Source organism: Hesperophylax consimilis, chromosome 18 (assembly GCF_061612785.1).
Source record: "Hesperophylax consimilis isolate HC1 chromosome 18, BYU_Hcon_1.0, whole genome shotgun sequence".
Classification (NCBI taxonomy): domain Eukaryota; kingdom Metazoa; phylum Arthropoda; class Insecta; order Trichoptera; family Limnephilidae; genus Hesperophylax; species Hesperophylax consimilis.
This window is the reverse complement of record NC_142853.1, coordinates 16,846,768-16,871,585: the sequence shown is the minus strand read 5'-3', so window position 1 is coordinate 16,871,585 and position 24,818 is coordinate 16,846,768. Positions and strand designations below refer to the sequence as shown.

At 31.1% G+C, this 24,818-nt stretch overlaps 1 protein-coding gene across 2 annotated transcripts; it reads right to left on the bottom strand.

Annotated features, from left to right (window-relative positions):
* Positions 1-4,590: 4,590 nt before the first annotated feature.
* LOC149415440 (thioredoxin, mitochondrial) lies at positions 4,591-24,204 on the bottom strand. Of its 2 annotated transcripts, none has more exons than XM_089642633.1 (3): positions 24,012-24,204; positions 21,870-22,017; positions 4,591-7,078 (listed from the first exon to the last, which is right to left on the bottom strand). In XM_089642633.1, exons 2-3 carry the CDS (start codon positions 22,008-22,010, stop codon positions 6,758-6,760), a joined length of 462 nt encoding a protein of 153 aa, XP_089498759.1. In that variant the 5' UTR covers positions 22,011-22,017; positions 24,012-24,204; the 3' UTR covers positions 4,591-6,757. The 2 variants fall into 2 exon arrangements, with proteins under 2 accessions (XP_089498759.1, XP_089498760.1); XM_089642634.1 differs by lacking the exon at positions 24,012-24,204 and adding an exon at positions 23,350-23,997.
* Between the last annotated feature and the right edge of the window lie 614 nt (positions 24,205-24,818).

Genomic DNA, 24,818 nt, shown 5'->3' with positions numbered 1-24,818 from the left:
TATTCGTTACGTTATGTGTCAAGTTTAATTACTCTTCTCTCGTATGCTGAACAAGTAGCAACACACAAGAATTGGAGTTTACACCCAAAGTGCCACAAAGTTAGTCATTCTGCACCGGGAGATCTCTCTTTCTTCAGTCCCTTACATGATGGCATTTAATCAAAATAAACGCTTTGAACTGGCTCTCGCTATATTTTGAATAAAATGAATGAAAAAGAGAATGCAAACAGAAACAGCAAGAGTCCACTTTCACAGTTTGAGGTAACAAAACTCTTAACAATACAAAGCCAATCCACTCATTTCTGCAGGAAGTGCGAAATGTAAGTTTAAATTCCAGTTTATATTCCCGTTGAATCACAAATTATATTCCCTTTGTATCAATATGTAGTCATAATAAAGTGTAAATATTCTTGAAATTCTGCGAATTTTGTACATATTCATAGTTGTTACTCTTGTTACTTGTTTTATTCTACTCCTAAGTCTATTTTAAAAGTTATATAACTATATTTTCTATATTAAAAGTGTAAAAATATATATTAATACCTCTGTGGGAAATAACCATCATTATTATCATTAAGAGTACTGAATGGTGTGTGCATGATTAATGTCCATTATTCTAATTATGTCATCCTGTTTTGAAATGTCCATTCAAAACCAGAACCTAATTTTTTTCTGAAATTTGTTTGATTTTTCACGCCCTAGACTGTTTTCACGCCCTAGACTGTTTTCACGCCCCAGACTGTCTGTAGACTTTCATACTGCTGTGTTTTTTTAAATTAAAGAAAAAATTTCTCAAAAAAAGATTAAATCTCGATAACACAAAAAGTTCAACAATTTATTGATTCAGAATTCTGGTCCCTTGTTATTGAAGATCCTCTTGTAAACAATTTAAAATAGTGTTAATATATTTACATGTTTCAAAAGTGTTGTGTTTGTGGTCAGATTCCAATTAGCAGATAGATTTTAAACTGCCTATTATTATTATCTACTATAACCATACTTATTTGCTGTTGATAAAAAGTTATCTCCTGTCCATCGTTAGATTTGACCAAGTGCCCAAACTATCCAACAACTGGTCATATTAGAGCTAATTTATTCAAATCAAAGTTTTCAATGGACTTTCAAAATGGGAGTATAAACTCACTTCCAAGTAAAATATTGTTTCACGGCTATTACTGTAAATGATTCATTAAGAAATGGTTGTGTCAATGTGTGCAAGATCATTCATTTTATTTCTTTCCTTTGGCCTTTTTCGCGACCCCAACCCTCTTTTTAGATCCCCTACTCTTAGGAAAATCACATTATTACTTGTGTTATATTACCAACAGGTATATCATGCAGGGCAATGTCTTCACATGAGAGAAGTACAAACATTACAAAATTACATTATGTGTAAACAAAACAATTTACTATGTACAACCTAATCTTTTGTTTCATAGCTGATTTCCATGCATACTTAGCTAAATATTGTCAGTTGGTCCCAAAACAATAATATTGATTTTAATTTGTGAGGTTTCTCACAATGCAGATTGCACTATTCTGTGTCTCTGTAGGGCGTAAAACACAAGAAGACAAATCGGTTTTTAGAACATTCCATCCATTCTGTACTGTTAAATGTTAATTTAGTGAAGCTTGATCAAAGTGTTGAAAAGAAAAGCCTAGTATAAAATACTTGAGCTCAGTTTGTAATGAAAAACTATTCTGATTATAATCTATAGCCAATCGAACAACTAGTCACGAGTAACCAAATTCGTATGCAACAAATATTTGGAAAAAAATGCTTGTTTAATAAATGTGTATTTAGTAAAAAAAATCCTTACGGAAAATGTTTTTGAGTAGCAAGTTTTTCATAAGTATTGTATATTCAGTAGTGTTAAGGTGTTTGATCGTGCATCATATTGACCGATCTATACTTAAAACAAAATTATGAAAAAATGTAAAGGAAACAACAATAAAATGAATTGAGTTAATATTTATACTCTCGAGTTGCCTTAATATACATTAGACTGATTTTATATTGTAATGAATCATTGATATTAAGACAGTTTCATTATTATTGTCATATTTGATAATTTAATCCAAAGAATATGTACTTATATGCACTTCGGAGCCATTTTATCCGCGTTTCCGTACACTCTTCAGAATCCTATATATCGGAGAATCTTCACACTTGGCCAATTATTAACTGATGGGGACTAAATTTAGTAGGATTAGTTTTATTAAAATTCTTCAAAATTCACATATGATCCTATAACTCACTGAAATAAGTGTTTTAAATTATGTTTATGATGCATAATAAAAAATTATATAATGAAGTAAATAAATATAAAAATAATTACCCCTTTAAATTCACATGTATAACCTTGGATAAAATGGTCTCCGAACTCCACTAAGGAATGTTGAAATTACGCTCTTTTCTTCTTCTACCTTACGTTATTATAATTCATTGTAAAAGGAGATGAAAGGAACAATAAAATAAATAAAGCGTTGTTTTATATTAAACAATTGATCCATCTTTATTGCTACAAACCTTAAAATGTCACATTCCACTTCCCTTTACCATCCTGTTGTACAACTTTCAATAAATATCTCCCATTCAACAAATTGCAATAAATTGAAAACTCACTACAGCAATAACAAAATAAATAAAATAACAGAATGTCACATCACAATAATTAGATATTTCTTCAACTAGTTTACAACAATACACATCTATGTTTATTACCAAGCGAGATTAGACTTTAAGATTTAGACAGTCTCTATTAGTTGTGTAGTTATTACATTTTCTGTTACTCGGAGATTATAACAAAAATCACCTAACAATAATAATTATAATCTTGCTATTATTTCTTTAAACTTTTGCAACTAATTTATAATAATATATTATTAATTTAACTACTCAACTAGTTTCTGATGAGACATCTTATAAAAACATCATTGTATATTATTAACAACCTGCATTTGTAGAAAGAATACATTAATAAGACTGCGAGGATTTTCTAAGAGTGTCTAGTCTAAGGTGATACTCATTTATTTTAATGATATCCAATTTTTCATTGATCTGTGTGTTGGGTTCTAATATATTATAAACCACTATATTATATATTTTTCATTAGAATTGAACTGGTGTCTGTGTCAAATAAACAAGTATCCCAAAACACATGATAAAAAATAAATAATTATTGTTTAAATATATCCAAACTTACCATTTACTTCTAAAAAGCCCTTAAAAATTGCACATCAATTTTACGTAAATTAAAATGGATTTTAGTATACAAAAGCAAAACTGAAAATTGTTCTGCAACTTTTAACATTTACAAAGTTTTAGGCTGTTTTCGGCTTGGTCTTGGAATTTGTTCTATCACTATCCAGTATAGTTTTAACACCAATAAAATTATCAGAGTGATTCATCACTCTGTTCTTTTTTATTACTTATCGAAATTCATTAAGAAACGCCTATCCAAATCTACTAGAACCAGGGAATGAGTGTTGGTCAAGTTTAACCTAAGAAAACCAAGTGAAACATTATTTTAAAGGCAAGAGGACTCGTGTTATTATCATTTGAAATTATTCTTAATACCCTGATCTATCAAAAAATCTAAATTATGCAATTTCACTACTTGTCAGGTCACAGGATGGAAGATTTTTATTTATTAATTTACACAGTTAGCATCTTCATACATTTTTTATGTTGTTTAACAACTAAAGTATTATCTGTGACGAAGAAAAACTTTATACATTTGTATTTTAAAAACTGGAATTGTGATTTTTTTGTTTCAATGAGATGTGACAACTTTTTTGTATTTTAAATGACCCCGATAAGCACTAACGGTGAATTACCAATGTTTTATATAAATATTTATTTTTTCATGCTGTTTCATCCAATATTATGAGATTTACACTTTACAAACACAAAAATACTCAAAGAAGCTTTTACAGACATCCAGCGTCTTAATTTACACAAGAAAGCTTTTTAAAATATACAATGTGAGCTTTCACTTTCGAAAAAGTGTTGGAAGCTTTGGCAATATGCATGGACGAATTTGTTTCAACGCAGATTTAGAAACAATGAACACCGCTTCTTAGCAATTTTATATACAAATTGGACTAGAGGAGGGTGTGCTCAAATTGAACAATTTATCATGTGTTCCAATTTGCATTAGCGGTGTTCACGTTTTTATATCACGGTAAGTCTCAACACTAGAATTTTCATTGGACCCTGAGTAAAGAAGACAACTTTTTTTTTTTTTTTTCGATCTTGTATTATCTAATAGTGAAATTTTACGCAGGATATTTAACATTGCTTCTGTAAGAGCATAGTAATAGGAAAAAAAGGAAAATTTTCTACTGTGAAGAGTGACATCAATTAGTGCATGAATTTTATTGAAAATATTTTTTAATTATATATGTAAAGATCCTTATATCTATTGCATAAAATATGCAGTATGGATTTATTTTCCAATTTTAAACTACCAAATTAAGCTACAAGATATTCACCTTAAAAATAATCTCTAATCTTTTAATATTCAAGTTCCAACTGTATTTATATGCCAGATAGTTTTATTTTTATTATTTATTAAGACTGCAATATATTATTTATTAATTAATATGTGCATTAAGACAAAATGTGTAGCAGAAGGCGAAAATGAATATTTGCGGCTACATAAATTAGCATGTTTATTTGTTCACCGCTCTTTTAAAAGATTTTACTCCCTTGCCGTCTTTCAGGCATATTTAAAAGATTTATTAATTAGTAGGCCGACTACATTATTTGGTTGTGAAGATAAACATTATTCCCGTTAATTCTATAGAAATAACATACACCATTTACTTTATGTTTGTTCCAGCCAAACATAGTCACTCTACAAATTAAGGAACAAAAGTTATCTCACTTTATAGATTAGTTGTATACACATCATACAGATTAGAGTACATATCTAATTGACAATTAAAGTTGTTACTTCTACCGTTCTCGCTACATACTTATACTTACCACGAGATGATGAAATGTAAAAATGCGAAGAACATTTCAAATCACAAATTGATGGCAGCATGTAAAAAAGCTCCCAATAAACACTTTGACTGTTGGCAATCTCAAACTATTTGTCGATTTAAAATCAACGCTTGGAGAAAGCGATAAAACCCAAGAAACAGGCAAAACAAATCAGACTTTTCAATATGTAAAGCAAATTTTATCCTAAAAACAGTGATATTGTTGAAAATAAAATCTAAATAAACAAGTTTTATCAAGTACAAGAGAATGTTGAAAAATATTTAGAAATTTTCCCAGAAAATAGTTTATTTCTTTAATCGAGATATAATTTTATACAATTCTCGTTGATTAGAATTAACAAGTTCAATGGTAACAGTTGTTTACAAATGTAAATATATTCCCTTTTCAGGTTACGATAGATATCCAAAGATTTAATATAATACAACCCAAGTAAGGCACCCACAAACAAACTCTTCAAATAGCTAATTTATTCATTTATTTAAAGAAAATAAGATCACGAAATACGAAAAGGAAAAAATGTTAATACACCTTGTCTCTCAAACAGGGTGTCAAATTTTACATAAAATGCAAAAATAATCACCACTTAAATTGTAAAAGAAAAAATGTGTTACTTGTTAGGAATGAAATTTAACATTCTGCTAAAAGTAACAATGTAAGCTCTGGCTACCTTTTTCTTGTCTTAACATTTTTGTAATTTTTTGCTTCACTGAAGCAAATAAGGTATACAAATTAAAGTCAATAGAGCTAATGCATAACGAGAAATATTGCTTAGTTTACGTTAGAACTACTTTAGGCCATTGGTAAAGGAAATATATATTTTTAATGTACATACTAAAAATTGAGTTGGAAATTAAATAATATTACAGTTCAACAAATAATTTACAAACCTTAAAAATATTTCAGAAGGTATAGTTATAAGAATTTATGTTAGGGAAAATACTTTCTACATAGTGATTAAGATTTCTATTATTTCAATTAATAGTGATTCACTTTTCTATGATTTCTTTATATTTTCGGAAAATAAACATAGGAGCTAGGCCTCCCTTATGTTTTTTCTAAAACAATTTTTTTTTTCTCAAAATAATGCCTGCAGGTGAGAACATTAAAAATTCAAACTGCGACCAGCAATACATAAGTATTTGTAGGTACACTAGACAAAATTGAACATTGACATGAATAAATAAATGAAATTATAAATTTCAAATAAAACCATGTACAGTTCACGTAAACGTATTAATAACCCTTTTGGCGGTGCGCTACAATGTATCTCTTTGGTCAAAAGTAAAACATAAACAATGAATAGTTATTACACTTTCAATGTAAAATATAACATATCCCAGCTGCTAAAAACCTCTAGGGCGATGCAAATCTAACTGCCGTAAAATATTTATAGCTCAGTGCAGTAGAATATCTGAAAATATTTCTACTTAAAATCATTAAATTTTATATGTAGGCTTTATTTACAAAAATATATTTCTAACTCAAAAAAATTCTATGAATACGGTAAAAGATAGCTGATCAATATTGTCAAGCTGCAAAGAATCCAATTACAAAAACTAAGCAAAGCATGCTAAGGGAAAATACATTTTCATCCGGATAAAAACCTACTGTAAAAATGTCATTTTGAAATACAGTTGACTGTAATTTAGATTTTTTGATTCAAAAGCAATTAAGAATGAAATTAAAACCACCAAAAGGATTCGGAGAGAGGACTAAAAATCTAGACTTAAAAGTATATTCCGATTATGATGCTTTCTTATTCTTTTTCTTGGTATTGTCAGTGCCGTCTCCCGCCATCTTGTTGATGAGATTTTCAATCTCTGAAGCTTCAACGAGGCCTATGAACTTGTCCACGACCAGCCCATCCCGGATGGCCAGGACCGCTGGGACAGCCTTGACCTCGAAGGTGTGAACAAGCTCTGCATGGTCTTCCACATCGACGATGGCCAGGTCGAGGTTCTCTAGTGGTTCAATTAGCTCCTTCAGTTTGGGAGTGAGGATCTTACATGGGTCACACCAGTCGGCGTGGAAGTTGACTATTACAGGTCGATCACTGTTCATCACCTGGAAAAAACAATGTATTCAGTAAGTCCAAAATTCTATAACCATAGTAGTAATTGAATTTGTCATTGCTTATTCATAAAGATTCTCATTTCTGAGCACTAACTGCCTCCTGTTTTATATTATGATTTAGTTTTAGTGTTCTTATTTGGTCCTGTCCTGCTGTTATTGTTATTCTTTGTTTTGTCGTCGCTTTGAATAAACTGTACATTTAGTGTTATATTATTAGATCTGTATTGGGTAAGACGCACTGTAGGAATAATTTTAAGAACATGACCACTAATACTAAATTACTGTTTTTAAGTTTGTTATAGTAAAGCCCACTTGAAGTGAAATGACACTAAACTGCGCTATATAAATGCTATCTTATTATTATTAAAAAAAACATCCTAATTATTAGCATTAGTAATTCAAATATTTGTACAAAGATTTTAGGAAACCTTTTGTAGTAACCAATTTCAAAAGATTGAACATTATAAATAATTATGACTAATGACTACTACAACACGGGCAAGAAAATGTACTGCATCATTTTGTAAATATTTATTAAATAAAATAAATTTGTAACATTCAATTTTAGCAATAAAAAGTCGATTTTGATTGTATGACAATATATTGCATCTTCTATTATACAGGGTGTCCGGAAACTCGTAGTACAAGCGGGAAACTGGTGAATCTACATCACATTTGGAGTCGATTTTGTAGTATATTTTTTTTTTATTTGAGCTTTCGTTATCGAGTAAATCGAGTTTGAAGTTGATTTTTTTTTTTTTTTTTTTTTTTTTAATCAAATTCTTATAAATTATTACTGAAGATCAAAGTACCCAACTAATTAAAACTATTTGAAAGTAAAACAAATGAAGAAACTCGGATTTGAAGCATTATTTTGAAATCACCCTTCATTTAACCCGGTGTAATCATAAAATATTTCTGCTCTGCAGGGTTAAAACATCTGTTATTCAACCCTAAACACCAGAAAAAACTTTAACCCTAAAATAGCCGAAAAATATTTTTTTTTGGTTTTTTTTTTTTTTTTTTTGAAAATGCTCAAATCAAAAAATTTTATGTTTTTTTGGGTTCCCCATGTGGTGTAGATTCTCCAGTTTCCCGCTTGTACTACGAGTTTCCGGACACCGTGTATAAATAAAATTGTCTGTGGCGGGCGGGCGATGTGGCTTTATTTTTTATACAAATCTACAGTTTTATTCCAAGACTGATGAAATTTCGCACACTTGACCTTCAAAACAAGAGGAAGGTTACTGTCTACATGAGATTTCGAACCATCCCTTTTTCCCACCTCTTAAACCAGAATTTTGATACTTGATGAAATTTTACACATTTTTGCAAATGTTAACATTCAAAATAAGACGTAAATTAATGTCTGGCAACACCGGGGACTTCAGCTAGTTAGTCAATAAAGTTAATTCACTACCTATAGAGTTCATTTTCAAGTTGTACTATTTATTTGTTATTTAATTTTATAATAACGTAAATATTAAATATAATAATAATTAGATGTGGCATGTCAACATAAAAAATATTATAATTATTAGATGCGGCCTGTCAACATCAAAAAATATAATAATTACAAATTAGATGCGGCATGTCAACATCAAAAAATATAATAATTACATATTAGATGCGGCATGTCAACATCAAAAAATATAATAATTATTAGATGCGGCATATTAACATTAAAAAAAATCGGTTCTCATCAACATGGCTAACTTATTACAATAGGTATATGGAGCAGTCGCAGCTCTTGTCGATGCATGTAATTTGTACATCATAGTTTTGGCAAGCCAGCAAGAAATTCTACCACATGTTTGGCTTCAACACCAAACAGTATAATTAACTGGCACTATTTATACTTTGGTCAAGGTCAAGACCTCAGCACTATTCCAGTAAAATGTACAACCAGATTTGAAACTCACTTAACTCGGAATATGTTCAAATAGAATAACACCAAAAAAACTGTTATTATTCAGTTAATGATCTTTACCTTTGAATTCATACTCACTACCCATTCATAGCACTTATGATGATCTTTACAGTTAATTTTTTTTTTTAAAGTAAGAAAAACATTCTCGGGTTACGAATAACCTAACAATATTTGAAAATCTCCTACTACCACCACAGTAAGCTGAAAATGTTGCTTGTGTTGTGATGGAGGACTTAGCCAGCCGAGGAATTGAACACACTACGGTGAGACCTCTGACCGGACGAACTGAACCTTTGACCTGAAGATTTTTGTATATCCCATCTATACAAAACATAAACAATCATTAACAAAGTAATGGTCATTATTATGTTTAAAAATAATAATTAGCTTATAAATATGCAAATTACTTCTAATCCCATAAGTATAAGATCTTGGGTATCAATGGTAGATTGTAAGGTTATGTTTGAATGCAGAGTGGTAGATACACTCAATATCCGCCCTGGTGAAACGCCACCATTCAGAATTGTTTTAAATGACTTTAGCTATGTTTGATTACCCGATCTGATAGCCAGGTACTTCCCAGCCTTCCTCTTTCACATCTCCTTCCCCTTTCGCTCCCCTTCCAACACCCTTCGGCATTCAGCCCATCAAATTTCAATGTTAATTCTTAATTCTACTAATTCAGTTATGTAAAACAACTTGATAATAATTAAATAATAACAGAACTTGAAAATTAACTTCGAAATAGGATAAAATTTTCAAATTCTGCGAAACTTCTGGTCTTTAGGTTCTTTAGGTAATTTGACTAATTTTAAAAGTCCAATTTTCCACAAAATGCAAATTTATTACCAATTTATTTTTATTATTATATTATACTCATCCAAAAGGTGATATTATTTTGAGCAAACAGGTTATTTAAAAAAAATATAGTGTCTGAGTTGTGAGTGAGCAGAGTAGAACCACGGTAGAGTAAGTTGTTAGTTGTTGGCCTCAATAGCAATCGATAATGACCTTAATTCCTATTGATGTACCAAAAGGAAAAGTAAGCATGTCCCACTTATGTAATCAAGGTTTCCTCTAGTAAACTTCTCTCATTTCAGAGGAAATATAATATGTACTTCAAAATTAGGTTCAGTTTGAATTGCATACAATTCCAATTCAGATTTAAGAATTCACTCAATTTACAGATAATAACATTTTACTTCAAAGTTCAGTAGATTTCAATTAGGAGTTTTGATAACAGATTACCCATAGACATAAGAAAATAATAGACCTGCCCATGAGGGAAAGGGGAACAAACCAAGTTGCGCAGAGTGGGGAAGTGTCAAAAAGATGATAACGTGGTTTACCTAGATTTTAAGACAGGGCAAGTCTATCTCTTTTGAAGTCAGTGAGATCACCACAAATGATTGAAATATAATTTGATTCAATGTTAGGTTTAGCACTCAATTTACAGACATTATCATTTTACTTAAAAAAGTTTTATTAGTGAGTTTTGATTGATTTAAGGTCTTTAATATTTTGAAGTTAGGTATAAATCATAAGTTTTGATTAGAGTTGGATTAGCATGAACTGATTAAAGTTAAATGTAAATTGAACCATTCAATCTCTGTCAGAAATTGATAAACTATATCAGTTTGTTGTCTTAATTTATAATACGTGAGAAATCAATTAAAATTAAACTGTTAAAACAAATTGATATTTCACATTTTCAGTATCAGAAAGAATTATGGAGAGAGTGTACCTATTTACATTTTATCTTATTTTTTGAAAGATAAATAAATATTTCTGAAAAATTACTCACGGAAATAATTCTGCAAACTGAAAATAGTAATTTAATGAGGACATAGCTCACCGCTCAAGAGTTATTTAACCGATTTATAAAGTACTAGCTGACGTTACCCAGCTTTGCTTGACTTTTCTATATTTTATATAAAGATGTACTATGTCCGGCAGAAATTCTCTAGATCAGAGGTTCCCAAACTTTTTTGCCCCGTAGACCACTTGCCAAATATTTTTTTTTCCGTAGATCCACTGCCTGCCGAATATTGAATTTTCCTAAAACTATTAACGTCCCATGTGATAATCATTTATTTTTTTAATTAAAAATATTCCCTTGCCTGCCCAACAACCGGGTGGCGGTATAGTTGCTCTGTCTTTACATTGCAGACAGGGGCACCCCTTGTGAGGTATTACACCAAATGAAAATGAAGCAGGATAAGCAACGGGAATTTCTTTCTGTAGCTAGCCCTACAGAACTGCCCCTTAAGTTCTTTGTCAGTGCTTATTCCGGTCAGTTCTTCTTGTCACATGATATCCGATTCTTCAATGTTGCATTTCCATAGTCAAAATGTCCTCAAACTTAGTTTTGAAGTCTGTGTGAAGTGCATTTAAATGTTGAACGCCATTATTACCCTGGATGTTTTTCAAAAAACGTTGGGGAACTAGGAAAATTCGCAGCTTACAATGTGCAATGTTTTGCTTGAATATATTAATTCTGACGAGAAAAGGAACGTAGACTCTATTTATATACCTCAATTAACAACTTTACGAAATATAAAAATACAAATATCAAATAAGTCATTTCTCAGTCTATTATATTTGTGTTAGGTCTATTGTGTCATTTACGGAAGTCCTAAATGTTGACTTGAGGTAAATGGGGGTCCGCTCGTATGTACCCCCATTTGAATCTCGTGGACCCCCAAATTTTTTTTTCTCGCTGACAGACCACTTTGGGAACCTCTGCTCGAGATGATAGTGAAAACCCTATCGAAATCCGTTGCGTAGTTTAGAAGAACAAAGCGCACAAACAGACAGAAGCGGAGAGTGACTTTATTTTAAATGTATTTAAAATCTTGGAGAGAAATTAATAAACATTTTAATTTATGCAGCAGTCAAATGAATTAATTTCAATATTATTATATAAATATTTAGGTATATTGCTTAGTCATTGCTGTGTTATGATTCTCAAGCCAAAAATTAATAAGACACAATCTGTTAGTTTACGATAAAATTGTTGTGATTTTGCTACAAAAAAATGTTGTTGTAATTAATAAAATAATTGTGACCTAACTCGGACATGGTTCCAACTGCTGTTGAACCAATTTGTTTAAATTGATGAAACTAAAGTATATTATGTAGGTACATCTTTGAACCACTGTGAGAAACTCATACAATTTTTATGGCTAAATATAAATATTATGCTATTTTTTTAATTGGTCTGGATAACTGACGAGATAAACTGTTTGAAATATCAAATATCATTTTCGAGCAGATAATCAATTTAACCAATCCATCTAAAGCCTAGGAGTTAAACAGCGCCCTTGAGGTGATTTTTCAAGAAAACGGCGCTATATAAATTAGCCAAATATTATTATTATAAATAAAGCATTGAACCGAAAATGGTGGAATGCCTTCAAGCATCAGTTGATAGACAGTGGTAAAGACTAAACAAACTTGTAAATATTATTCTAGAAATAGTAGTAAATTATGAAAATATGAGTCACGTTATTGTGTAAAAACCCACCCATAAAACTAAGATTATTATGTCATCGATTAGTTCATAGGATGCAATATTTTTTAATTATATTTTATATTATAGAAATAAACAGTACATGATTTACAGAGATGAAACAATATACAGGAATAAGATACTTCATGTTGTGTACCTATGATATATTTCCTTTGTCTGCTAAGTGGTATGTTTATTCCTTAATTACCAGGTGACGTGTGTAGTATATAGGTGTGTGTGTGACATGTGTAATGTATGTGTGAGTGTTTGTGTGCGTGTGTGTGTCTGTATGTATGTGCATTGCACAGTTTAAATTATTGATATGATGCCACGTTTGACTTTGGGCAGTGAATCCGAAAAAATGTCAATATTAGAGTTAAGACAAATATTATTTAGAGTATGAAGAGCTCGGTTAATTGGCGAATATGCAACGTTTGCAAACTAACCTATGAAATCCGATTGCATTACTAATAAAAAGGAACTTTGAATGTATTTGGGCAAAAGTCACCAACCCACATTTTGAGTTGAGAGATGTAAAAATTTGAATGTTAGAAAAATATTTTTTTATTATTATTCAGGTAAAATAGAATTTTAAAGTTTATGTGACATATTTTAGCGTTCAAATTCCTGTATCCCAAAAATGTGTGATCTGATTTGTTGACTCATGCCTGAAAGGCGATGATATTTTCAAGACTCCGAATTGTTTAGGCTCAGTTTTTGCTTTTTTTCTATGATATCTTTACTGCATACATTACAGGTATAACGGTTGCCTCGTTTAATTGTTGTTTTTAAACCTTATTTTGTTCTTACTATACAATTTTCGAATAATTATTCTGCCAACACATTCTTTAGTAACAAAAGAACCAACATAAATAATAACTATACATAATTTACGTTTAGTAATTTGCTTTTCAGTTTGCTCAATGAACACAATATTTAACTAAACAATGTTTATATACAGGGTGGAGCAAAACAGTACAGTAAAGTGTTTTTTTGACATTTGATTCTAATTGCATTTCGGCTTTCTTTCAAATTTTAATAAGCTTTCAAATGTCAAAAAAAAAACAAAAGTGCACTGTTTTCCTGCACACTGTATATTGTAGATGCTTACAATACATATCTCTGTATCTTATTTATTTAATATAATATAATAATAATAATAATAATGATTTATTGCTTTCTTTTCTTAGGACGGGTTGTTTCGGAAGATTTGAACAATTCATCAAATTTCAATGTTGATTTCCGGGTTCTGTGAAAGTCCTATTCAATTTCTGTTATTATATCAGCATAGGGTAGTTGCTTGACAGAACTGAAATAAAAACAGAACTTGAAAAAATCTTTCACAGAACCTGAAAATTATCTTTGAAATTTGAAGAATTGTTCAAATTCTCCGAAACAACCCGTCCTTAGTGACATATAGAGATAATGATATCCTCACTGGAATCTCCCGTGCTGAGGATGTCATTTACATATTATAATTTAATTATAAGAAATTAATATTATAACAAAGTAACATATGAATTTAATTATAAACATATATCATGTAGTATAATTTTTTTTAAATAATTTTAAAATAAGTAAGAATGTTTTTTTGTATGGTTCAGTTTAGTAGATTCGGTTTAAGTCTGTGTTTGATATCAGTATATTTTCTATTTCAGATCTCCCTATATTAAGAATCCAGCTTTTTATTTGAGATTTAAATGTTATAATGTTGAGGTTTATGAGTGAGAGTGGTATTTTATTGTAGAGTTTAATACTATGATATAAGAAGCTTTTTTGCCCAAAAGTTGTATTAGTAGTTATTTGTTGGATAAGTTTTTGACCATGAGATCTAGTGTTTCTATTGTACGTGTTTGTTGTTATTTCTTGGGTTTTGTACTTATGAATGTAATTGAGTATAGTTTTAGAATATAGTTGTTTAATTGACATGATGTTAAGATTGGTGAAGATTTCGTCAGTGCTAGTTCTTACAGGAACTTTCAGTATAATTTTCATTATGGCTTTTTGAGTTTTAATTAGTGGATTTAGTATATTTTTATTTGCACTGCCCCATCCGATAATACCGTATTCTAACAGTGATTGGCAGAGAGCCATGTAGACTTTGATTAAGTCTTTTTTAATGAGCATATTGTATATTACTTAATGTAAACATAAGGTGACCATTTTTTTTTGTAAAGCAGGACTTTTTCTGAAAAAATTAATAACTTTCTCAAATTCTAAAAATATTTAGAGGCGGTGACTAGCAGATTCTGAAAATTCTCATCATCGGGGGAAGTGGGAGGGGGTGCAAGCAGATTCTGAATTTTATAACCTGACTAAATTTTTTCTCCTGTTTTATATTTGGAGGTGTTAATTCTGATTCATTCATACATAATATTATTATCATACACACTTATCCATCTCGAAAATTTGATTCCATTGATTGTCCCATGTCTACCAAGGTTGTCCTTAGCTCTTTCTGTAATCAACTTACTCATCGTTTCCGCCTCACGAATTATTAAACAGAGTTCATTGCCTCCATTTTGGAATGATTAAATGTCATGACCATCAACGTACTAAGGTCCCTTAATATATCGATGGCCACAACATGTTATTTTGACCTGCTGTGGTCAACCGGCATGTAATTTTTTAACATGTTTGTGTTGTAAATTGACAGACATAATAAAAATCACATGCTCGAAACATCAATGTTGACAATACTACTTGTTAATGTTCTCAAACAAAATAATCACGTTAACAACTGCTTCACACTGTAGAGTTGTATGGTGGCACTTATTAAATAAATAAACTGTCTTCCTTGTGTGTTTAAAATATTAGATAATTCATTTTGAAGTTTAGTCTCCTTTTGCCAAATGATGACAAAGGTTAAGTAACATTGGTAGAAGTGTGTACGTAGATAGATGACCGCTTTTATGAAATATGTATTTACAAATAAGTTTCAATTGCATTCAAACCTCCTGCACCGGAGGGGGGTAATACACATCCCCCAAACGAGAGTTTTGTGTGATAATATGGAAAGGGCTACAATAATAGGTATTTGAGTTACACTCCATTTTGTATCTTTTTACCTTTTTGCACCTAATAATCGACTGCTGAGCAGTGGCGGCTCTTCTACAAAGGTCAAATATACTGCAATAGTATTAATATAAAAAAAAGGATTTAACAAACTACCCAATATTCATGCAGATTCATACGTTTTTTCGATTCGTTCCAGTGCCATCTAGAGTACAAATGAGAAGCTATTGTATTGCTACCGTGGGTCACTTTAAATTTTGTCCCTATACTATCTCCTTTCTTTCTCTTTGCTAAACAGACAAAGGAGGTAAACACTATCACGTCTGACGTATGCTTTCGTAAATATACCATACAAAATACGGACACGGTTAATACGCACTTTTAATAGTAAAACCATTGTGTATTAGTTAGATAACAATGAGAAGTAAGTATTTCAGTTTCCTAAAATGGAAAATAATTAATAATATAACTATTACAAAGTATTTTAAAAATAAAATGTGTGAATTAAGCGTTTCCCTATTTTCTGTATATTTACCAAAAAAATAACTAATATCAGAGGGATACTGGAAAGAGCAAAAGGAGAATTAAGAGATTCAATCGCTTCACGATACATGAGGGACCTAGTGACCCCCTTCGGGTACGTAAAGGTTAATAGTTGCAAACTATCAGTAATGAGGGGGCTTTAGCTTTGTTAGTAACTTACCAGATCTGAATAGTCAGGTTCTTCTAACATCCCCCTATCCATCCTCCTTCTCCCCAAAATCATTTCCCAATATTGGGGGTGCCATGGAAAGGCACCACTGAGTCCTTGCAACTCTAGTGTGATTATCACAAAAATACCTCTCGACTCCTAATCCCCAGACGGGACAATCTCATTGATTGTTCAATAAAGAAAAAATTTCAGTATTTGATCAATTTCGACAAAAGAGAAAATTGACCTCACCTCTGGCACACAGATATGCCAACAACACACGTCTGTCAATTTGACTCTTCGGTGTAATTTCAACAAATAACATTGGACACCAAATTAATGACTATAATATATAATTATTGACAACTGAAATAAATTATATTATTAAACATTTGGATATAAATGCAACGGTTTCTGTGTTAAACACTGTATTGTAATTATCAGATACATATTATTATTATCTTAAACCAACATTGGTGATAATAATTATTTTGTTTTAACTGTTGTGTGAAATGTTCCAAACATGTTTGACATTGTTTCCTGTAAATAGAGATTGTATTTACTTGGTGAGTGCACTTTGATTGGATGAATGAATGACGATGAACTGTACGTATTATGAAGAAGGTCACGGAATGTGACCAAGTTGAGTAAAATGTTCACCATGGGAAGTAGACTCAATTTTATCTTACTTCAATTGAAATCAATCAAACATTTTCAAATATCGGAATTCTTTCTTGAGCAGATAAACAATTTTACTGGCATGTCTAGGAGACGGAAAATCTTATGCAAATTGGCAACATCAGTTTTCTTTAAAATCACAACACTTCTAGGGATTATTTGATCAGTGGTTTTACTACTAGTAGTTAGGCTTCTTGAGATTTTTATTGAAAAATATGGAACAAACGAGATTGTGTACTAGCACACACCCTTGAAAAATCACGGGATATTATGATTGTAGGATTTGTGTTTCTAACAGTCTTCATTTCGAATGAACACTGTTAGTAAACTTAACTTAAAATTACGTCTGATACATGTAAAAAATTTAAACAGAAGAAACACACAATTGAAATATGGAATTCTTAATTAATAAAATAATTTTGGTAACTTATTTATTGCCTGTCTGAAACGTTCTGACAATCAGTTCCAATTATGAAAACCAAAGCAAATCCCATTTCTAGAGGTCATTGAACCGGAGTTACACCACTGAAATTATTGTTTTTAATTAATTGTCGTGTTTTTCAAACTTCAGTGAAAATCTCAAAGCTAAAATACCTCATGAAGAAAATAGCAGTGCAAGCTGAAAATAGTTGCCTTTCAAACTCAGTTTAAAACAGTGCAAATTTCAAAACATCAGAGATCACCGTTTGAGAGTTTTGCTGCTTAAAATAAACTTTTCTTCTTTATAGTTAAGATTATTCTTAATATTTTTTGTCATCAATATTAATTTGATCTCATTTGCATATTTGTAATAACAATTTTTTATCGCGATCTTAACATGTTCACGGACACAACGTCTCTTAACTTCGTTTTAGAGGAGACACAACATACATTATAATAAATGTCTTTTGTTCAGGGAAACGATACGACACAGCGGACATGGAAGTCACGGATTATATTGCAAAAGTATGTAACCTGTCTATTTGTCTCGCAAAGATGAAGAGAGGTTACAAAAATTTATTAATGATTTTCTTTGACTTCACAAAACACAAAATTTTGTTCCTTTTATACATAATCCAACATGTGTCGTATCACGTAAGTGTCCGTCAATGTGTTATTGTAGAATTATGTGGTATCAAATTGTTATTTGTTTATTTATGTTAATAAGCTGTAAGAAAAGGGTTAGCCCATTCTAATATGTACCCGTTTTACACAATACCTTTTTCATCCAGTTTGTCTAATCGAGATGAAAAAAAGGGACGTGTTCTATGTTTGTAGTTGGTACTGATTACCGATTACTATTACTGATTTTCGTACAGTTTAAGATGGCAGACATTATTTGACATCTGCCATCTCTCATCGTTTTACTTAACTATATTGTGTAAGTGTAAATGTTGCATGTTTATTCAGTTTTATATTTAAAATATTAATAAAAAGAGTACCGTATGTATTTATTACTGATTGTGAATTTCCAGCGTATGTTTGATGATTCGACATTTTGTTTTGAGGAAATAATACACAAGAACTTTTCATAATATACTGTTAACTCGTAGAATAAAGAATATCTATATGAATTAACTTCATCTTGTAACATACTTTTTAATTAATGAATAGAGACAGGGTTGTGACAGCTACCACGGCATCTGTGCTGCCGTGTTTCGGTAGTTTCACCTCATTAATAAATGTGTAAATGTTCATTTGTTCAAAATCTTATACCTCCAAAAGTTCTGTACTGATTGGTTTGAAATTTTGACACAACGTTACATTCGAATACGCATGAGTTTTTATATACCTTCATTATATGGATGTCACCTGCAACAGCTTTTTTTAAAAAACAGCGCCATCTGTTGGACATAAAAGAAACACCCGCTATCGTTTTTCTATCTGCACAGACAGACTGAGCCACAGCAACGCGAGGCGGGATACAGCTAGTATATTATACTGATCAAAATACGGTGATCAGGAAGGAAATGTTTTCCAAGGCAGAGGTACCTATAAAAATCATTATGATAAAGGTTCAAAGACGAACGGGTAAACAAAAACATCGATTGGATAATGACCAAGCACGTGACACGATTTAGTACTAATATGATTTAAGATTTTCACGGCCAAAAGTATTTTTGTTATTTGTTTTTGGGGTGTTATGCCGTGTTGCGCTAACTCCTTCTTTAGCCAACGTTTCCGACAGCATTGCAGTGTCCATCATCAGGGCAGATGTGTTATTACTGTGATTTAGTAGTCTCAAAATATTATTTCTTCTCTAATGACAACTATCTGTATGAAATCGTAAGTATAAAAATAGTAATTGTGTAAAGCGAAAAATTTTCATATGGGTCACGATATCGGGATTGGTATGAAAAAAAGTATTGTGTAAAGCAGGCATAAGACATTGTCAAATCAGGACTAAGGAGTTAGGATGAAATATCACTACATTAAGCTATGCTTTGCTGTGCTTTTCAATAACGATAATGGACATTAATTTTTGACTTTGTCATTTGATAAATCATAACACATGATTACTCCATGGCACTTGTTACACAAAATACATGTTCCAGTACTTGTAAACTGATTGTCAATCAGATAAACATTTCGCAATCAATCATTAGGGTGATATTGTCAATCAAAACAGTCATTGATTTGTTGTGTTAAATGCTCCGCAACTTCCCAATCATTAATTGAAAAGAACTCGTACATGAAAAATCAATTGATATCATATAATGTGCGAGATGCACATATCTATACTATCCAATCATTTAGGTTCAAGGAATAGTATTTGAGTTAAATAATGTCATTTTCATGATGCCAATCTTCTTTTTGAACGACTTAAGCTGGGTTACCGTCTATCCTATTCTATGATCTATTTCATTTTTTAAAGTGCAGATGTGCAGTGAACCTCCAAAGAATAACTACGCCAAACCAGACTCACATGCATTGTAGTATTTCTACAGTACAGCACGTCACTTACTCCATAGTAAAAAAATCGATAATAACATCACGTCACTACTCGGTAGTGAAAAAATCCACCAATAGGAATCCGGCCCATTGCAGATTCCAGAATGCACAAGAAAGCTAAAAAACCTAAGGATTATTTCGTACAACATAAAGTCTGTTCTGATAGATGCTAATAGGTATCTTAGGACCAAAATTCGTTATTCATGTGTGCTGCGACTGCTTTGTTGGACTCGGCACCGAATGAATTTTTGGGCCTCGAAAATAGGCTCTTACGTAGATATATTCATGTTTATATTAATATTACACAGATTTCAATATTGACATTATTTTTTTTCAAGTAAATGATTACACATTTTATTTACTTATTTCTGCATTTCAACAATTATTTGGTACACCGATTTTAAGCAGGTAAACTGTTATTTTCGTATTTAAAATTACTTTATTCAATGCCATATATTATACATATTCCCCAGCCACAAATGTATTAGTTAACGGATGAATTATTTCAAGTCGCTAGTGTAGTAGGTACTTATTGATATATTTTACAATTACTTTTAAACTTCATAAACAAATAATTATTGAATAATAACAATCTTCTGCAATCTTTTGAAATAACGTGAAACCATACATTCAATTGAATTGAACCATATGATTGATGAAGAAAAGCCGATTTTCATTCCTTTTTTAAATCGCTTTAATATTCATCTTCCAATGATTTAAACCACAAACCGCCATTGATAGAATCTATGAAATAGATCAGGCTTTCTATGCGATAGAATTCACAATAGAAATAGACTGCAACAATCAATCAATAAAATAGATCATAGAATTGATGGGGTGGGAACCCAGCGTAAGTGAAAAGATTGTGGCATTTTTCCAAAACACAAGTACACAGAAAACTTCTTATCTTAAGTCATAATCACTTTAAATGAATGAAAATCATTTTAAAAGATAGGTAGCTAAAACACTGTATTCTACAAGAGTTTATGACTGATAAGAAACCGTTACACGATTATGATTACCATAGAACCAAGAACATACATTGACATTGTAGTTATTTTCACAAGGTTTTTCAATGAGATTTTTTTATCTATATTTTCCGCAATGCAGTACCTACTCAAAAGCGAGTATGGATTATTGATGTCATTATTCCATTCTAAAAATATGTCACCCTTTTGAATATTGTTACCGAGATAAGAAAGGATAGATAAACAATATATATTATCGAAGAATTATATCCGACTTAATATTTATGTTCAAAATTGTAAATGGTAGTATAGACAGTCCTGATTTAATTAACCTCATTGAATTCCATATACCCACGAGAGGTACTCGTTCTAAAATTTTGTTTAAATGCAACAATATCAGGACTGAGTATTCCAAACACTGGCTTGTACCTAGGTTGCATGAAGTTAGTAATAGATACGCAGATGTGGCAGATCTATTTAACTGCACGCAAGGTAGGTACAAGAGGGCTATGCTATCAAATATTTTCAATCATTATTAATTTAATCTAATTCTACCTTATTTGCACTATAGAAACTTATGTACTTGTATCTCTAGTTTACTTACTTACTTACTCTCTAATGTCATTTCACAATCAAATGCCACATATATTTGTAATTATTTTTTAAAAATATTTCTACGATTTTAACTGTGACATGTTATCATTGTTTATGGTATATTTATACCGTTGATATTAAATAAATAAATAAATATTTGGGTAACCATAGGAACAATCAAACATCCATCTAGTCAACGGACACCAGAGTCACATTTTGCCTAGAGCCAGAGGAATTATGACACCCCTACATTGGGAAATACATAGTAAGACCGAAGCAAATAGGGGAGTAAAGAAGGGAGGAAGAAAACTTCAAACATCATTTAACGTATTGGATCCGCATTCTTAGAATGATTACTAAAAAATTTGAGTGAGAAGTCATCTCATAGCTATCAGTGGTACGCCATTGTAATACATATGTACATAAATCATTTGCGTTAGTAAAATAAATAGGAAAAGAATTACCCTATCAACGAAGTCATCATTATTTTTGATTTCGATTATCTCATTGTGTGTGAGGGATGTGGTGATCCCTCTGACTTGACGGTGCAGGTTCACTAACTGCCGCAAGGGTGAACGAATTCCCCTTGATAACGCACCAGACATGTTGATTCTGCAATACAAAATAAAAACATAGATTAGTAGGTACTTCATTAGATTTTTTTTTTAAATCATTTCTCATACTGGCAACATGTAATATGCTAATCCCAGCGAGAGCTCATTTGTACATCATTGACAAAGGTGGAAGTTACGACAGAAGAATGATGATGTCACGTATGACATCTCGCTGTGAATAGTATACGGCTGATAATTTTTGGAGACATTAACCTGGGATGGATGTGACATTAGGTGTTGATGAATTATTATTGAGTTAAAAGAGTAATGCTGGATTCCCACCTCATCTATTCAATGGTCTATTTAATAGAATAAAAGTTGAGGTTGATTCAACTTTGGGTTTCTATCGCATAGAAAACCTGTTCTCGCAGATTTATTTCATAGATTCTATGAAACAGATGATAGAATAGATCAGAGAGGTATAACTCCGGTCGAAAATTGGAATCGTGAATATTGTGACGTCATATTGTTGCCTAACTATATCCACCAATGAAAAACTCTGAAAGTCTATGTAATAAACTGTTGAAAGATGAGTGCTGGCTGAGTGTAACATTTATGGTTGTTTGATATTTTGATCTCGATTTGAATATATATTGTTTTTCCAATATAGTAACACATGTTTGTAACCGAAAAACAGGTGAGAATCTCTCTTTGTTTTGTTCCTAATTTGCTAATTTATAATAGCCTTAATTTAACTGCATCGCAGAAATATATCTATTCTCTTTTTCAGACAATATCCGTGTTCCTGCCAGGAATGTGCGTATTGTGAGGCCGTACTGGATTGTGATTACATCATGCTAGGTAGAATTCCATTGTTCTACCTTATTCATTAATGATTTAACCTGTATCTATAATTTATTGTCTTGCTGAAATAAAAATGACTAACATGTAACTGAGTTTTTCATTTTCCTATTGTGAGGTAATATTTTGACATTTCAAACATTTTTATTTTTTAAGTATTTTTAGTATAATAAGTAGGCTCTGTTTGAGAATTGTACTGTCTATATATTGGCATATCTATGGTTAAATAGAGGACCAATTTGTTTCATACAAAAAGCCCGAAGATATCGTTCTAGTGAATGGTTTATTTGTGGAATAGATCAATTGAGATCCCAGCTGTAACCAACCTCAAACCCACACTCAAGCTAACAGCTACATTACAGTGTTAAAGATTAACCAATGAGATAAAATAATTAAGAAATGTGAATACAGGTTAATATTTAGTTGTCATTTCAGAGTATATCAATAATTCAGAAATGACAGCGGGCATTACACATTAATAAACCATAAAATGAATAATATGAACAGAACAGAAAGCATTAAAACCTACCTCAACACAAGAGATTAAATTATTGAATCCAGTGGCGTAGTTTTTTCGTTTGTACCGGAGGCATGCAGTGATATACTATAAAAGCTCCCATACCACCAGATAGACAGACAACAAGAAATGCTAACAGACAATATCTTAACACAAACAATGGGTCATAAACCTTCTCAGAAGTGACTGAATGGGTCTCAGACACTCGAGGAATCAATATTAGTATAATGGTGATTAGAAATGATATAATAAACGCTATAGCACCAATCAATTGCCCTGTACGGACAGATATAATGCACAAAACAAGAGTCAAAAGCCAAATTGTGGACAATATGTATACCCCCAAACCAACTGTTTGAACTTCGGGAGACATTACTACAAGATCTAAGTTAAAGGTAGCTTGAATTTTGGTAATATAATATTATTGTCTCGATAGTGAATATACGATACAAACAAATCACAGACCATCACATGATGGATGTCAGTTGTATTTTTCTTGCACTTTATTTATTGATTCAATCCAACACATTAATCAATAACTATCAAAACAGAACGCATGCACTCGTGAAAATCCTTGAGAAGTTTGACGCAATATAATCAAATGATTCACAGCAATTCACAGTAAATTATTAATTCCAATGAAATTGATGAAACTCAGTTGTCAATATACTAACCTAACCTAAAAGATGCACTGATTGTCGGTCTACCGATCACAAATATAAGTAAACATTAATTTAAACGTTTAGAATATATGGCGAAAATTTTTATATCAAATTGGTTTTTATTTTTATCACTTGATCCACAAGCAGCACTCCACAAAATGATTTAAATCGCAGATCGTTCGAGACCTTCAATCACCACAGATAGATAATTTTTATCACTACCAACATAAAGAAATAATAAATTGCTCTAATGACGTCATAATGCTGGGGTGAATATCTTGTTTTAGCCATGTTTACTTTTCGTATCTAATAAGTTGTTTTTTTTTAAAACTTCTATTTTATTAACAAAATACTATGACAGAATAACACGTGTTTATTCAGTGGCGAACTTGACAGATATTGTCAGATTGAGTTTCGCTTAAATGAAATTGTCATGTCAGTGGACTTCCAAAATCCTGTATCTCAAAAATCAATTGATTTTTTCCGGAGTTATTGTACTGTAACAGCAGACCAAATACTAAGGTACAGAAAAGTAAAAAATATATATATATATCTTAACAAATAGAACCTAGAAGTTTGGAAAACGGGAATAAATACATTATTTATTCCAGCTATTTGGTTAAATTAAAAATTTTAATGATTTCACACATTTTGTTAAATTTTCCATAAATCTATGGCCTTTCTTATTTCGTAGTTTGACGTTTGACTCTGCAAAACACTCATTTATAAAAATGTGTTTCAGTTTTGTTAAGATAAAATAATACTGTTTCGCCAGCTCGACTTTTGTTGGTTAAATTAATTATATTTTATTCTATTTCC

Bases quoted from the DNA above. Each gene is read 5' to 3' on its own strand.
- LOC149415440 (XM_089642633.1), bottom strand. From the start codon at position 22,010: ATGTCTGGTGCGTTATCAAGGGGAATTCGTTCACCCTTGCGGCAGTTA. The intron at 7,079-21,869 runs GTAATTCTTTTC...TGTTTTTTCCAG, and splicing joins ATGATGACTTCGTTGATAGG to GTGATGAACAGTGATCGACC.